The sequence below is a fragment of the Strongylocentrotus purpuratus genome, unplaced genomic scaffold, assembly GCF_000002235.5.
Source record: "Strongylocentrotus purpuratus isolate Spur 01 unplaced genomic scaffold, Spur_5.0 spur5_scaffold_1, whole genome shotgun sequence".
NCBI lineage: Eukaryota > Metazoa > Echinodermata > Echinoidea > Camarodonta > Strongylocentrotidae > Strongylocentrotus > Strongylocentrotus purpuratus.
The window spans coordinates 33,333,746-33,350,403 of NW_022145594.1; the positions used below are offsets into that span (position 1 = coordinate 33,333,746).

The window sequence follows — 16,658 nt, forward strand, 5'->3', positions numbered from 1 at the left end:
ACTATATGCACAGCATACATTATGGTGACTGATAAGGACCTCTTTAATAATAATAGTCTTACCAACGTGGGAAAGCTAAAGAAAATGGCAAAAAATTGCTGAGAATGAACAAAAGTCGGAGAAGCAGCGGACGAGTCTATACCAGACTTGTCTGTCTAGACTGCAGTCTTGATCGAATGGCCAGGCCAGCTCGAGCGCCCAGGCCCAGGGGCAAGGTAAGTAACACACATTGGTGCATCACTATCCTGGCTGTGTAGTAAAATCTGTGCCATTTATTCTCAACATTTCAAGTACCACTGTACAAAACTCAAGTAATTTCACTAAAAATCGGTACTTTAGTGACAATTAATGACACCTAAATAGCAGTAAAATACATTTTTTTCAACTTATTGATGTCAAAAAGAGTAATTTAAAAATTCAAATTGTAAGTCTAGTGTCAAATTTGCCGATCAGCCCAATCGGGGCTATTGCGTGCAGTCTATGCAATAGTGTGTGGTGGGTGTATCTATGTATAATACCTGCCTCTCAGCAAGTATGCAGTGCTAAAGGTCAATACGCATTAGCATTGACTCTCTATGCTTTGCTGGAGTGGTTAAGCTGCATAGCCTCTTAATTGTGACAATTAAAGTAACGATATACTTAAAGATAAAGACCAGTTATGGTCATGCGATTGCTTTGTGAAAGAAACGTTGTGGAATCGATCAGAAAAGGTTGATCATCTAGCGAACTGCAAGGTTCTGGAATCATCAAAATTATAAGAAATTTGGCCCAGTCTTCGTAAAGTACAAGCACTGTACACAGAAAGATGTATATGGGACTACGCGCACTTGCGCGACACGTGCGTTTATCTCTCACAGGCCAATAGATAAACTAATTTACCAAATATATCGATAAGTAGGCGGTTTCCTAGACCGAAAACTTCAGTCTCTCTAATCGTCGGTTGTTCCACTGAGACTACGTCTGGCTCCACTAGACCTCCGATTACAGATTATTGGGGAACGACAACAAATGTCAGTTTTATTAAAGAAATGACCCAAATCAGATGGTTATTGCTGTCTAGCGGTTTCCCAGCAAATTTTTTTATCATCATTTATTAGTCAAAACATATTCTTTCACATGATTGGTAATGAGAGCTCCCATTTTATTTTTTGAAATTGGGGCGTTTCCAATACTGGTCTTTACCTTTAACCCTGAATTTGTATGTATTTTTAGGTTTTTTTTCTTCCTATAGTCTAGGCCTTACCACCAATGAGTTCTTCAGGAGCTTAATTAGTATTGCATGGGTTACAGATTGATACTGTCTTTACCTAGTTCTGGAAATGAAAATGCATATCATGAGAAATTGGATTTAAGACATTTCTAATTGTTATAGTCTACGGTATGTTTACCAATTATCGTGCAAATGCTGGGTTGTTGACACTTGTTGTAGATGTACAATGCTGAAAACAGAATTCTCTAACTGAGGAAGGGGCACATTTGTAAAAAAATATTTAAAAAAAGAGAAACGTACATGCTGATAATTTTTTTTTAAAGAAGATTCTTTTAATTCAGAGGTGATTTTGCTTTTACAAAAAATCTCAGAAGTAAGATAAATGTGTGTGTGTGTGAAGGGGGGGGGGGCATACGTGCACAGATTTTAATGAGATTCAAGTACATTTTTTCTGTTCATGTTATGGGTTTTGCCTGGCAAGAGGGCGCAAGTACATGTATATGAGAAGTGAACAAAGTGAACCTTAGAACATGACTCCTTCAAGCGACACTGCATTATTAATATTATCTATTTGATTTGATCCCTCAAAACTCTCAAATTCTAAAGCAGTCATGCTATCCTCAATAATTTGTTTTCTCTCTTTTTTCTTCTATTTGCAATATCTTTTAGAAAAGCATGTCCAGAGAAAAGAGCAACACGGAATCAATTACGAAAGTAACAGCGGACGAACCACAACCAACCAAGAAACTAGGATACACGGCCCTCATGATCAAGGAAGAAGACTTTGAAGGCTTGGCAGAAGATGGTCATTCCAAACATCTACCGGTGTCTCAAAAGCTGACATTGTTGGAAGAACCAGAAGTGGACATTTATTCTGTTGTAGCGAATGAAAAAAACTTGGGAGATGGCGGGCCTGATAGCGAGTCTCAAGGGACATATGAAGAGCTTCTACTGAGGCATGAGCACCATGCAGGTTCCATTACGAGAAAAGACAAAGACGGTGATTGCGCAGAGGAAGATGGTGCCATAGAGATGAATTTACAACTATCAGATCAAGTACACGTAAACGATGGCTGTAGTAAGGAAGACGGTGGCAAGGAGATTCATGCATCACAACTGGGTGAAGTGAATTACCTGACCTTAACGGGCTATGTAAAGGAAGAACCTTTGGATAGTGACTCCATGGAAGGTGTACTTAATGGTGCCAACTGGGGGATGATAAAGCCACAGCCATTAGGTGAAGAAGGTTAGTGGCATGGTCATTCAGCCTTGTTCAACAAAATGTTGTAAACTGCCTCACAACAAAAATTGTGCAGTAATTAATCTTGCAGTGGGATTTGTAATTTTGTATCATATAATTGTAGAATGAAGATACAATTACAGGCCTTTGTTCAGTTGATCTACATTCTTAAAACGCCCAGCTTGCCAAGTTGACAGTTTTTGTACATATGGGTTTACTGTACTGCAGGGGCTTTCCTGAAGCAGTTTACTTTTACTGCATTGTCTCTGAACGAGGCATTTTATTAACATGTAGAAGTCTAGTACACTGCCAGAACTGTTTCTGTGTCGCACTCCCAATCTGAGCTGAGAAAGTAACACACCCTCAAGTTCCCTCAACGTTAAATCGAAGACGGCCCTTGCGTTTCATTCTCTCCCTCGACAGGTGTATTTTCAGAGTTCGGCAATCTGTGTGGGATTCGTGTATAAAGGGAGGACACAGATGATTGAAGAATTCAAAAAATATGTAAAAAAAGGACAGAATCTGGACTAGTATAAGTCTAGAATGAGGGTCTAACATCTGCCCCCCCCCAAAAAAAAATAAAATAAAATAAAAAATAAAAAAAAATAAAAAATAAATAAATAAAATTAACAAAATTTAAAAAATGACATAAATTGGTATTGACAGGATAATTTGAGCAGTAATTGTATGAGACAACTAAGGAAATATTTTATAAAAGGATTTCCTTATTTTATAAGTTCAGGATTTTCTAACGGAAGGAGTAGGGGAGGGAGAGGGGGGTAAATGGTCTAAAATACAACAAATTGGGACAGAAGATTACCATGTTACCATGAGTGTTTATTATGACAGTGTTCTTTAAAACAATGAAAAAATTTGCTTTTCGTTATCAGGTGTGAGACAGCCTCTGCTACCGGTAATTTCGGATAGTCGAGTACAACAGCTTGATGACAATTTATCTTCACAAGCGGAGCGGGGAACTCCTCTGGATTCATCCGAAAGTGACAGTTCTACAAGTAAGTGTGGCCCTTGTAACTATGCCAACGATTCTGGTAAAAAACAAAGTGTCGCTGAAAGAGAGACATTGGACCAGGGGCTTTCACATCATGTTTACGGACAGATGGATACAGAAAGAACAAAAGAATGTGACGAGAAGTGTGAAGAGACTTTAATTGAAGGCATTGGACAATCTTCCCAGTTTGGAGGAACAGAGGAAAATCTTGCCAAGCCCCTGTTTACCCTCGTTGCAGGAGAGCCGTACATCAGCCAGTGTCGAATTTTGTAACAAAGAATTTTCCAATGTATTGGACGTTGAGTCACACACTTGTCTCATGAGACCCACACGAGAAATGATTTTTAAATGTTCTTTGTGTAACAAGAAATTTACCCAAAGTACTCATCTTTTGAGACACGCGACTGACGCGAGAAACCACAAAGGAATGAAGTCGTTGTACCAGTGTAGTCTCTGTAACCAAAGATTTTTCTATTTGAGCTCTCTATTGAAACATGTGAAACTTCACTCCCAAAGATATCCTTGTCTTGTATGTGATTTAAGATTTTCCTCTGAGAAGCGTTTGTCGATGCATAGTTGGTCCCACAGAAAAGATGAACCCTGTGAGTGTGCTGTTTGCAAGAAAACATTCCCCGATGCGATGAGTCTGGCATACCACACAAGAACCCATGTAGGAAGAAATCCATACCAGTATTCAGCTTGCGATTTAAGATTTTCTGATGAGAAAAGGCCAACTAGAGCTACTCGATACGAGAGAAATCGGACAGGAAAAAATCTTTTTGAGTGCCATATTTGCAACAAAATATATCTGTATGAGAGGGCGTTGACATCACATATGGAAACTCATACCATTAAAAAACTTCTGTGTTCGAGTTGTGGCGAATTGTTTCACGACAACTTTGATTTGTCATTGCATATGAGAAGTTCCCACACAGGGGAAAAGCCCTATCAATGTTCTGTTTGTAGTGAAAGATTTTCCAAGGCAAATAGTCTTTTAATCCACATGAAAAGCCACCCAGCAGAAAACCCTACCAATGTTTGGTTTGTACCGTAACAGGGTGTGGTTTGTATCGCAACAGGGTGTGGTTTGTACCGCAACAGGGTGTGGTTTGTACCGCAACAGGGTGTGGTTTGTACCGCAACAGGGTGTGGTTTGTACCGTTACAGGGTGGGGTTTGTACCGCAACAGGGTGTGGTTCGTACCGCAACAGGGTGTGGTTCGTACCGCAACAGGGTGTGGTTTGTACCGCAACAGGGTGTGGTTTGTACCGTTACAGGGTGGGGTTTGTACCGCAACAGGGTGGGGTTTGTACCTTTACAGGGTGTGGATCGTACCGCAACATGGTGTGGTTTGTATCGTAACAGGGTGTGGTTCGTACCGTTACAGGGTGGGGTTTGTACCGTAACAGGGTGGGGTTTGTACCGCAACAGGGTGGGGTTTGTACCGTAACAGGGTGTGGTTTGTACCGTTACAGGGTGGGGTTTGTACCGTTACAGGGTGGGGTTTGTACCGTAACAGGGTGTGGTTCGTACCGCAACAGGGTGGGGTTTGTACCGTAACAGGGTGTGGTTTGTACCGTTACAGGGTGTGGTTTGTACCGTTACAGGGTGGGGTTTGTACCGTAACAGGGTGTGGTTTGTACCGCAACAGGGTGTGGTTTTTACCGTAACATGGTGTGGTGTTCTTCTACAGTAGGTTCTCACATGCGCTGTGTACTTAATTGTGTCTACCGGTAATCTAAAAAAGAAAATCAATTCATGTTTTTCTCCTTAAGTGCCATCTCCCTAGGGGCACTACTAAAAATGTGTCGTGAATAGCTTAATAATAAAGGTACTCTGAAGAGAAAAGACCCACCTTAGTCATGCATTTTAGGCATAATGTGTTGGAGCAAATGGGAAAGCTGCCTGGCTCTATATCACAGCGACATCACCAATTTGAAGTTTCCAGACATTTAGTTTAATATTACAACCTTCAAGTTTTTCAATAAATAACATGATGACATTTATGTTTCCAGATAGACATAATGCATACCGGTAATAAGATAGCATTAACAGTAGATTTTTATGATTAATTGTTAGTTTATTTTTATGTTACAGGGCATAGGTCGATTATAATAAAAGTGTCAGACAAGAATATATTGTGTGTATGTGTGAGTGTGTGAGTGGAAAGTGGGGTACAGATTTAATTTGTACAACAAGATGAGAACAAAATTTCAAACATGTTTATGAGAACAGTTTTATGCATATAAAGTTTTATCAAGTTTTGTTAAATTTTAAGTACCCGGTATGTGAATTTTTTTCTTCCACGATTTATTTTCTTGAGAATGTGACATATTAAAACTTGCATCTAATAGTAAACAAAGGACCTAATTTAACCAGTCCACCTTTCTTGAGTTAAAAACAAAATAAAAATACGAGGGGTATGAATAATTTTGTTGTTAAATGTATATATAGAGAGAGAGAGAGAGAGAGAGAGGGCTCAGTATTTCCCAGGTTTTGTTTGTAAACTAATCTGTTATTAATTCCTCCATGTTGGGTAATATTTATATTTTTCTACCCGTTTTTTTTATCTATTATATGATGGTATGCTTACTGTCAAGTGTCATTCACGACATAAATTTATTCCAATGTTCAATAAGGAAAAATGATGACCTTTGACTTTTTTACGTTCAAAGTCTGCTCTATTTAGAAAGTTATAGTCATGCGATTGCACGCTTTGTGTGAAAGAAATGGTAATAGTGTTAGAATGGAAAATGTTGATTGTTTAGCACATATTGTAGACCCTTTTGATTTGAGGTTTGGAATCTTAAAAACAATTGGCCCAGTCTTGCTGAAAAAGCAAAGCAACTATAGACATGATTATGTTTATGGGACTACACAAACATGGGGCATGAAAGTGTGGTCCACAAACTTCAAAGCCTGTCTGCACTAGTTTGGCCAGAGGGATTAGACCTCCCTGCAAGGTCACCTACAGGTGGTTATCTCATCAAATCAGCTCTCAATTAACATAAGAAAGAGAGGATCATGGGGGAACAACAGGCACCGATCAGGCATTGTTTGCTATATAGAGGGCGCAAGTAGCTACAAAATAAGTAGAGCAGTAGGGCTTTAAGTATTACATTTGTAGAGTCATCTTTCTCAAGGGACAATTATGTACCAGTATTTGATACTCTTCCACACCAAAATGAAAAGACTGAAGAAGCACGCAATAAGTTTTCACTTTTGCCAGAACTCGACCTGCTCTGTAAGTAAGTGTAATTAGCGTACTTTATTTCAAAGTGAGTGAGCAGCAGTATTAGAATACTAGTAGAGGCTGAAAGATGGGAACAGAGTGTCAAGTTGATAAGAGCTAGAGAAGGGGAAAGGATGCGATCGAGGTAAGATATAGAGGGAGCGAGATAGATCGAGGGGGGGGGGGGGGTTGGGGGGAGATAGAGAAAAAGGAGGTCTTGCATGTGGAGAGACCGAAGACATGTTGAGATAGAAAGGGGACTAGGGAGGGTGTTTCACAAAGATCCCAAGTTGAATTTATCTCTAAGTTGGACTTAACAATTATGGAAAGCTGTAGGCCTAAGCATCTTTACAAATATTTGGTAAAAGTTATTTTAAAAGGCATGAAATGTTAATTCAAATCATTCATATTTTCTATTATCATGGGAGATTTCATGTCCTTGATGTGCAATTTATAAAAAGTCTTAAACACTTGAATTTTATATTTGAATATATTCTATTTTAAGGTTACAAATGGCTCTCCATAATACTTAAGTCAAACTTATTTTTTTTCCTTCATTTTTGACCCCGGGAATTCGTAAATTGAGCAGACCGTTTTTTCGCTCAGTGGGGGGGGGGGGGGGGGGGGGGGGGGTAGTGTGGGTGCTAACTACAACTAATTATATAAAATAACATTTATAAAATTAAAAAAATAATATATATTTTTTTTTAAGCCAGGGCCGGGGGGGGTCGCCCCCCCCCCCCCCCCCCGCTCCTCCTCGTGGATCCGCGCCTGAGTCAGTGAGTGGAGATGAGATAAGAAGGGGGTGAAGGAGCTACAGTCGAGATGGGGGGGGGTATGGGGTGAAGGAGCTATAGTCGAGATGGGGTAGGGGGTGAAGTGATTGAGATAAAGATAAGTGTTTACTTATGTACCGAGAGGGGGGAGGATCGATATTCCATTTCATTGTCATCAGTGACAAATAGCTATTGAAATCTTTGCTTCTGATTGTTAGCAGCAGATTTGTCATTGATTTTGTTTTCATTGAAAAAAGGCTTTGAGAAACGGGCCCCTGATTGGTGGGGGGGGGGGGGGGAGTAGATGTGATTTTGCACCAATTTCACCGCCCAGGCGCGCGGACCAACATTTTCATAAACTGACATATCCGATTTTCTAGCTAGATCCGGCAAGCTTGCTCTAGTCTGCAGGCAAAGACCCTAATTTGACACTTAATCAAAAAATCATTGTGCCTTGAGAGAAGTCTAGCCCAGCTTCCTACTGGTTAAGGTTGTGTCAATGTGTCAGGAGCAGCTACAGTACATGGCCTATGGTAGTCTTATAGTGCAGACTCACTTTTACGACTGACCAGGGTTTGTGCTTGCAGACTATAAGCTTGCTCAGCATGCAGCGCGCGCGCGCTATCTGAAAAAAAAACAAAAGCCGCTAGACCATGTGACTATCTGACTTTGTTTACAACAATAGGAGTACAGTACAGTTTCAGGAAGTCGTAAAAAAAAATCAAAGAAAATAACTCTGACTACGCTTCATACGTTCGTGTGTCAGTAGCTATAATCACTGAAGGAGTCTAAATTTGTTTCATCTTTACAGGAAACTCAGCCGCAGATTTCCCTAGAAATATAAGCCCGTCATTATCATATTCCTTCGTCATGATTCCATCGACGGCGATGGAGCTAACGTCAGGCCGCTAGTTCTCCGGCCGGAGCTCAGCGAGGAGCAGCTACATGTAGCTGTCACTTGTTTCTGCCCCTGAGCTGAACTAACTGTGATGCTGATGTATGTGCATGATGATCTGATGATAAAAAAACTAGTAGGTCTACAGCCTAAAAGCTAAAGATACGCAGTACCGTGCGTGCTACACAATTTGGGCTGAAATATCAGGATTAGGCAAGTTTCTTTTGTTATGTTTATCTTGCTTCTTTGTTATTCTAAATCTAGAAGTCTAAAGACAAGTTGGCCAAAATTTGAATACAAAATTATTTGTACTTTAGTACTTTAGGAGCAACGTCTTAACCCTACAAGGCCGGGGGGGGGGGGGGTGTTATTTTTTTCGGCGGCACAGATTGGGGTTAGGTGCGTGTTGAGCCTATGGAAAAGTTTAGGGTTAGGGTTAGGTCTAAATCAATACCTCTTTTTTTTTTAAAGTTATGGCCCCCCCCCCCCCCCCCCCTCCACAATTTTCATGATTGGTCGGGAACGCATATGGAAGGCACCCCGCCGCTCGTTGACTTTTTCTTTCTTGCTCATCTTGTAAAAGAATTTTTTTGGAAATCAGACCTACAGTTCGTAGGTCATGTGACCTTTTGTCTTTCCATGTCAGCCCGAAAATCGCTCATTTTCGTGATTTGTGTACAAAACATATATGGAAATGTAATTTTTCCTAAAAATAGATCAAACATTAGTTATTGGGTCTTGTTTAAAGTTTGAATTGTAGTTTAAAATGAAATAAAACAACAAAAACAAGAGATAACATAAGGAATAAACTGGTTCTTCCAAATTTGTTGTTGTATTATTATTCCAAATAGTCTAACGAATGTATGTAGTGAAAAAGAATGCTTAAATATGAATAATATATGATTTATGGGTAAAAATGTGATTCATGACTTACCGTAATTAAGTGTATAAACCGCCCTCATGTATTAACCGCACCCCTCTTTTTCGCCTTAAAAAATAAAAAAAAACTTTTTTAAATTTTTTTTTGCCGACTCTGTCGGCAGCAAGCCAGGTCCGTGTTAAAAAACCCACCCGGGAAGGTCTTTCATTTAACTGCGAGGTGCAGCTGAATGTGTAAGATCATTAATGTATATCAAAAAACAGTAGAGGACCTAGGATAGAACCTTGTGGTACGCCGTGTAATAGAAGAAAAATTGAAGGAATTATTATTATAAACTACATTCCGGGTACCGGTACTCTTATTTTGTGCTTTGGTTTGAATTGTTCATCGTTGCGGTATAATTCCTTTACAGGAATTGAGATCTATCAGAAAGATTACTTTCAAACCAAGATGAAAGACAAATTTGAGTGTTGTTCTAGTTTCCGAGTGGTGAGTCAACATACCGATTACTGAGCTGGGAGACATTACCAGGCATAGCGCCAGGTGGAGGGGGAATAAATCGAAACTTTAAAAAAAAAAGTGTGGTTTATACACCATTGATTACGGTACAATACAATACAATAAGTACATGAATTAAAACCTTGGACACCATCTGATCTGAATTGCTATGTCATGATTGCTACAAAACCTTATCACTATTCAATACATTAATACATTTTTAAAAAGGTGTTACAAGTGAATGGAAGCATATAAAACGTAAAATTTAAAACGTAAGATGTAAGCAGACAATGAGATTCCGGACCATTCAACAGGTAGATAATTAAGACAAATGGGAAAGTGTAAATGGTATTTCATTTCATTCAAGCATTCAACAGGTCTATTAAGAATGGAATTGAGCTATTTCAATAGCGGTTTGCTTTACAATGCATAAAAAGCTATCCTTCCGGCAAATACATGTTTTGAAATAGTTATCTTAATCGATGGGGCATACTCGTACAAGATTTATTCTGTATCAGGACAACTACCCCTGAGGACAACCACCCCCTCTCTTTCTCTCTCTCTGTTCACTAAAGAGGAAGTCCACCCTGATAATATGTGGGTAATTATGTTACTTTTATCAAAAGCAGACTTGTTTTTCGGGAGGTAAATGTCCTCGGGGAGGGGGGAGGGGGTGGTTGTCCTTGGGGGGAAATTTCAGAGGGGTAATGTCCTGCTGGTAATTTTCTAGGGGGTGATTGCCCAGGGGGTAATTGTCCTAGAACCGATTTATTCTAATTTTTGATATCTCAATAACTTTGTTCGCAATCTCTTTTACAGAATCATGGAAAATGAGAAGATCAACATGAAGGTGATTAAGATAGAGATCATAGCACTACCGCCCTCATCAGAGGAACTAGGACTCCAGCCTGGAGATGGCTTGGCACATGGCTGCAGAGTGGACAGTGAAGCTGAAGAGGTTTGTGACGAGATCAACCAGGGAGAAGAGATACACAGAGGATACCCTACTGATTCTGTGAAAGTAGAATGTTCACAAGATGGTTGGACAGGGGCTGATGATGCCATAGAGACACAGAAGGCACAACCAACAGAAGAAGCAGATGGGAAAACTATCAAATTCATTAAAATAAAAGAAGAACCCTTGGATATTGACGACACACGGTACACAGAAGACGAGGGTACTAGACCCAAGACAAGAAGCAAATCCAAGGTACCAGAAAGAACTCTGGAGTCAAGCCTTTTCACTGTTCACTTTGTGACAAGAGATTTTCATCCAAAGGCAATCTTAACAAGCATCTGAGAATGATGCATTGTCAGTGTTCTATCTGTAACCAAACATTTTCCAATGACGAGACTCTGTCAAGACATGTACAAACCCACAGTAAACCCAAACAATATGAGTGTACTCATTGTAAGAATATATTTACCAGTAGAGGTAGTCTTTATAGGCATTTGAGAATCATACATTGTAAGTGTTCTGCTTGTAACAAAGTGTTTTCCTCTGAAGATATTCTTGCAAGACATATACAAACGCACCGTAAACCAAAATCATATCCGTGCACTCTTTGTTTGAATAGCTTTACCATTAGATGTAATCTTATTAGGCATTTGAGAATCATACATTGTAAGTGTTACTGTTCTGCTTGTAACAAAGTGTTTTCCTCTGAAGATATTCTTGCAAGACATATAAAAATGCACCATAAATCAAAATCAAATCCGTGCACTCTTTGTTTGAATAGATTTAGCAGCAAAGGTAATCTAAAAAAGCATTTGAGAATCATACATTGTCAGTGTTCTGCTTGTAACAAAGTGTTTTCCTCTGAAGATATTCTTGCAAGACATATACAAACGCACCATAAACCAAAATCATATCCGTGCACTCTTTGTTTGAATAGCTTTATAAGCAAAGGTAATCTAAAAAAGCATTTGAGAATCATACATTGTAAGTGTTCTGCTTGTAACAAAGTGTTTTCCTCTGAAGATATTCTTGCAAGACATATACAAACGCACCGTAAACCAAAATCATATCCGTGCACTCTTTGTTTAAAAAGCTTTATCAGCAAAGGTAATCTAAAACAGCATTTGAAAAACATACATTGTCAGTGTTCTGCTTGTAACAAAGTATTTTCCTCTGAAGATATTCTTGCAAGACATATGAGAACGCACCATGGACGAAAAGCCTATGGTGAAAGTCCCCTTCGCAAGCCGAGTTAGGAACCCAGTCGGATATATCTGTGAATAAGAGATTTCTAAGTGAGAATGGCTCTGGTCACTTAGCAAAGCATGTAAGTTCTGTTCAAGAACAATGTGGTAAGGAGAGGGATAAAGGGGAATCTGCAAGTTCTCAACAAAAGCATGGAGAAATTAATACAGACATCAAAAAGGAATGTGATGAGAAATGTGAAATTGCATCTATTCAAGATATTGGTCAGTCTTCCTTTCATGCTACAACACAGAGTTCTCAATATGAACCTCAAGGAAACCTTGCTGGAGAAAAGCTCTTTCCGTGTAGTGTTTGTAACAAAGAATCCTCCAACAGAGGAAACCTCAACAAGCATTTGAAAATGATGCACCGTCAGTGCCCTGTATGCAACCTAAAGTTTTCTCACAAAGACGTCCTTATAAGACACATGAAAACCCATCAACAAGACAAACCCTTCCAATGTGGTCTTTGTAACAAAGTGTACACTACCACAACTAATCTCAATAAACATATGAAACGTGCCCACCCTGGAGAAGAAAAGCCTATATATCTGTGTTCTTATTGTAGCGAACCTTTTTCCAATGGAGACACTCTCTCAAGACATGTAAGGAGGCACCACGAAGGCAAATGCTATCAATGTTCTATTTGTAGAAGAGCGTTTTCAAGCAAAAACTGTCTCGACATACATATGAGAACCCATTCAGGAGAAAAACCATATCAATGTATGACCTGTATGAAGGAGTTTTCTCATACGAGCGGCCTCACTGTACACATAAGAAGCCACACAGGAGAAAAGCCTTACAAATGTACAAATTGTAACAAGGATTTTACCACTTGGAATAGCCTTGCTGCACATAAGAATGCACACATGGGTGAAAAGCCATATCGGTGTACAATTTGTAGCAAGGAGTTTAGCTACAAGAACAGTCTGTCTACACACATAAGATCTCATAAGGGAGGAGAGCAGCATCAGTGTTCTGTGTGTGGTATAGTTTGTGCAAATGCAACTAGCCTGTCGGTACATGGTATGAGAAGACACACGGGAGAAAAACCTCATGTGTGTTCTGTTTGTAGCATGAGATTCTTTGCAAAGGGGGATCTGAAATTGCATATGAGAACCCACACGGGGGAAAGACCCTATGCATGTTCCTTTTGCAGCAAGAGCTATGTCACAAGGAACCAGCTGAAGTTGCATGCAAGAATCCATTGGGGTGAAAAACCATTTCAATGTTCTGTTTGTAGCAAACGCTTTCATCGGAAAGGAACTCTTACAGAACATATGAAAGTCCACTCAAGTGTAAAGCCATATCACTGTTCTGTTTGTGCTAGAGGTTTTGCAAGAAGTAATGACCTTAAACGTCATATGAAATCGCACGATTCAGAAAAAAAATCCCACGTATGTCCCGTTTGCAGCCGAGTATTGACAAGACAGTGCGATTACAATCGTCATATACGAATCCACACATAGTACAGATAATTATTAGCAATAGTTACGGTATTGTATGCATGTGTAATACCCCCTTCACATACACAGATTTTTCTCACGAGTCCTTATGGATCGCCATCTCGTAGTCAATCGCAAGCATCCGTAAATAACTCGCTGGTATCCGTAAATAACTCGTCACAACTCACAACAACTCGTAGACACTCTTAAGGATCCGTGAAAGGAGAGGCAAATTTTTTGACATGTCAAAAATCTTCTTACGATTGTCCACGGATTGATTTGTCCGTAAATAGCTCGTAACAATACATAACCATCCGTTAACTGCTCGCAAGAATCCGTAAATGACTCATAGCAGTTTTTTGTAACGATTCGTTACGGTTAGTTTTGTTTTGTTTACGATTTGTTTACGGATTATTGCGAGCAGTTTACGGATGGTAACGTGTGATTACGTGTTCTTTACAATTTTATTTGGGTCATTTTACGATGGCTTTACGGATTGATACAGGTTATTACCAGTATTTTACGTGTAGTTACGAGTACTTTACGAATAAATACCTACACATTACGTATGCTTACAAACTGTTATCGATTTGGGGAAGGTATAAAAGCTGCAAATTAGAAAAACTTAATTTTCAGTCGTTATTTTTTGGCTAAAATTCGTAAGGACTCGTAAATACTCGGAACAACTTGTAATAATCCGTAATAAATCGCAAACAGCTTGTAATAACTCTTAAACCGGACGTAAAAGTGGCCAAATCGTATGGATCCTTTAAAGATCTGTGAGTATGTGCGATCCGTAAGGACTCGTAAGAAATATCTGTGTATGTGAAGGGGGTATAAGTTATGCATACGTAACTTTTTGTTTTGTGCGTGTATTTACATGTTCATAGATAAAATTAACAGATTTATGCCATGTAACAATTAAGTGATGTGGAAAATCTCATTTGATATAGAGGTGCTTTATATGATGTGGGGATTTTGCAATAGATAGAGAACTTTACATGTACATGAATTAGGTAATTTTCTCATCTTGCTTTTAAACTATTAGATTACAGCTTGAAATCTCTGGATTTCTTTGTTTCTCATAATATTCAAAATTGATTTCAAGCATACATTTGTACGTAGTACATGTAGTTAAATGTACATGTATACAAATCAAAACTTTATAACAAAAAAATATAATAACAAAAACAATCAGATCCCTGGTCAAGTATATTTCACTGAGGCCCAAGACCTTAGTTGAAATAATGGCACGAGAGAGATCCTAAATTTGGATGTGAATGGAACAACGATATGCATGAAATATTTGTGACATATGAGACTGATGGTGTTTGACTGTTCATGATCTTATGCCTTGCTTATTTGGAGTCCGGGGGGGGGGGGGGGGGGGGGGGGCCTTCCATAACATTTATGTTGCCTTTGCGTCAAATGTGCTCATTTAAGACAATGGAGACGATGGGTGCCAGTGGGCAAGCAAGACTGATGGTTACATCTTTTTTATGCTCTGTACCATGCCAAAAATATAGCAAAATATTGAGTGCCGCATAAAACCTTTTTCAGCTAATTGCTAACAAATACCTAATCTTATATATTTGAAAGTCTCGCTTATTGAGATGCAAAAGTCCTGGAGACTTAATTCTCATACATGTTGAGGGCAATTAAACAGTTATTAGTTCCATCATAATCTGCCATATCTTATATCAAACATGAATATTCAAATAAAATATGTATGTATTTGTATATCCATATCAAGTTCAAGGGACTATTCATGTCTGATACATGACTTAAATTTTGGACCATTATAGTTGGTTTCTTTACTATACTTTTCCTTTTTTTTTTTTTACTGAGCCAACTAATTTCTTCATGTACGGTACACCACCAGCCTCTTCCATTAAAATATATACCGCCATGTGCTGATTTGCTGAAAGAAAAAAATGACTGGAGTTTTCATTTTTGTTTTCAGTAGGCATATATTGTCTGTTGATTGATAAGGTGACATCAGAATCAGAATGTTTTCATATTTTCCTGCTTCTGTTTTTTCATCATTATAATTTATCTTGGGATTTGATATTTTGTCTTTCACTTTATGTACAATACAGGTATCAATATTTCTGCCTAGCCTCACGAGTTCTGTCAAATTGCTTTCTATTGATTTTTTACTCTCAATTCATGTTTGTTATATTGTTGTATTATGTGACTTGATTTGCCAAATAAAATAATAATAATAATACTATTACATTAACATCCTAGTACTGGATGCGTTTGTTTTGTATTTTATTTTTCTTATACACCGTTCTCAGATAGTGCTTAGAAATTTTATAAATTTTGTTGGATTTCAACTAGAATATATTTTGTATGATAGATATTCTGTAAAAATTAATTTGTGCATGTCTGTTTTGTAATAGGCAATTTAATCCATTTGGATGTGTGTGTGTTTTTAGAGAGAGAGAGAGAGAGCAAGAGAGCAGGGAGAGAGAATTTAGAAGTGAGATGGAGAGAAGAGGGGGGGGGGGGTGAGATGAGAGGGAGAGGGGACTGACGTGTAGAAGAGGGAACAAGTGGCAGAGAGAAAGAAGGGGGTAGAAGTGTGTGTAAAGAGAGAGTGAGAGATAGAAAGGGATAATTGAATGATAAGGGATTATAGAGAAAGGGGAAGGGAATATGCAGAAAACTACAAAGCGGTCTAAAAGAAGACAAAAGTTTCAAATTCTGGAAAAGTTGCTCCCCCCCCCCCCCTCTCTCTCTTCTTAATCTCTCTCCATATGAAACAATGTACGTTCACATCTACGTCCCTTACTTTGTTCTATCTGTACATCTATTTATCCCATCTATCTCTTCTTTTGAGGAGCCCCTTTCTTCTTATCTTCTCTCTCCTACATCTCTCAACTTCACTTTAATCTTGTCTTGGGTGTAAATACGTGTACACCCGTCTTTCTCTCTTCTTTTACCATCACTCTTACTTTGTGTCTTTCACTCTCTGTCTCTGTCTCTCTCCCTCTATCTGTCTGTTTCTCTCTCTATCTCTGTCTCTATTTCTTTAGTCTCTTTCTCTCTTTTGTCCGTCTCTCTCTCTCTCTCTCCGTATCCCTCCCTCTCTCTATCCCTTTTTTGTCTCTCTCTCTCTCTATCTGTCTGAGTTTGTCTCTCTCTTTCTCTCTCTCTTCATCTTTATCTGTCTCTCTATCTATCTGTCCGTCTCAGTTTGTCTCTCTATCTCTCTCTCTCTCTCTCTCTTCATCTCTGTTTCTCTCTCTCTCTCTCTCTGTCCTTT

General features: G+C 38.9%; 3 protein-coding genes across 4 annotated transcripts; all 3 read left to right on the forward strand.

Annotated features, from left to right (window-relative positions):
* Positions 1–12: 12 nt before the first annotated feature.
* On the forward strand, positions 13–4,766 carry LOC105445315. 2 transcript variants are annotated; one of them, XM_030978090.1, is made up of 4 exons: positions 13–219; positions 806–807; positions 1,880–2,456; positions 3,341–4,766. In XM_030978090.1, the coding sequence occupies exons 1-4, from the start codon at positions 105–107 to the stop codon at positions 3,730–3,732; spliced, it is 1,086 nt and encodes a 361-aa protein (XP_030833950.1). In that variant the 5' UTR covers positions 13–104; the 3' UTR covers positions 3,733–4,766. The 2 variants fall into 2 exon arrangements, with proteins under 2 accessions (XP_030833950.1, XP_011679017.2); XM_011680715.2 differs by lacking the exon at positions 806–807 and having other exon boundaries at positions 13–215.
* A 4,790-nt stretch (positions 4,767–9,556) lies between these two features.
* On the forward strand, positions 9,557–11,961 carry LOC115921059 (zinc finger protein 431-like). Its single transcript, XM_030978093.1, has 2 exons — positions 9,557–9,731; positions 10,560–11,961. Exon 2 carries the CDS (start codon positions 11,043–11,045, stop codon positions 11,952–11,954), a length of 912 nt encoding a protein of 303 aa, XP_030833953.1. The 5' UTR covers positions 9,557–9,731; positions 10,560–11,042; the 3' UTR covers positions 11,955–11,961.
* Positions 11,962–12,282: 321 nt separating this feature from the next.
* On the forward strand, positions 12,283–14,011 carry LOC115921058 (gastrula zinc finger protein XlCGF52.1-like). The gene has a single exon (XM_030978092.1). The coding sequence runs from the start codon at positions 12,305–12,307 to the stop codon at positions 13,409–13,411; it is 1,107 nt and encodes a 368-aa protein (XP_030833952.1). The 5' UTR covers positions 12,283–12,304; the 3' UTR covers positions 13,412–14,011.
* Positions 14,012–16,658: the final 2,647 nt, after the last annotated feature.

Excerpts from the sequence above, each read along its gene's own strand:
- LOC115921058 (XM_030978092.1), top strand. The coding sequence starts at position 12,305 with ATGATGCACCGTCAGTGCCCTGTATGCAACCTAAAGTTTTCTCACAAA.
- LOC115921059 (XM_030978093.1), top strand. The coding sequence starts at position 11,043 with ATGATGCATTGTCAGTGTTCTATCTGTAACCAAACATTTTCCAATGAC.
- LOC105445315 (XM_030978090.1), top strand. The coding sequence starts at position 105 with ATGAACAAAAGTCGGAGAAGCAGCGGACGAGTCTATACCAGACTTGTC. Across the intron at positions 2,457-3,340 it reads ACAGCCATTAGGTGAAGAAG|GTGTGAGACAGCCTCTGCTA; the intron begins GTTAGTGGCATG and ends TTTCGTTATCAG.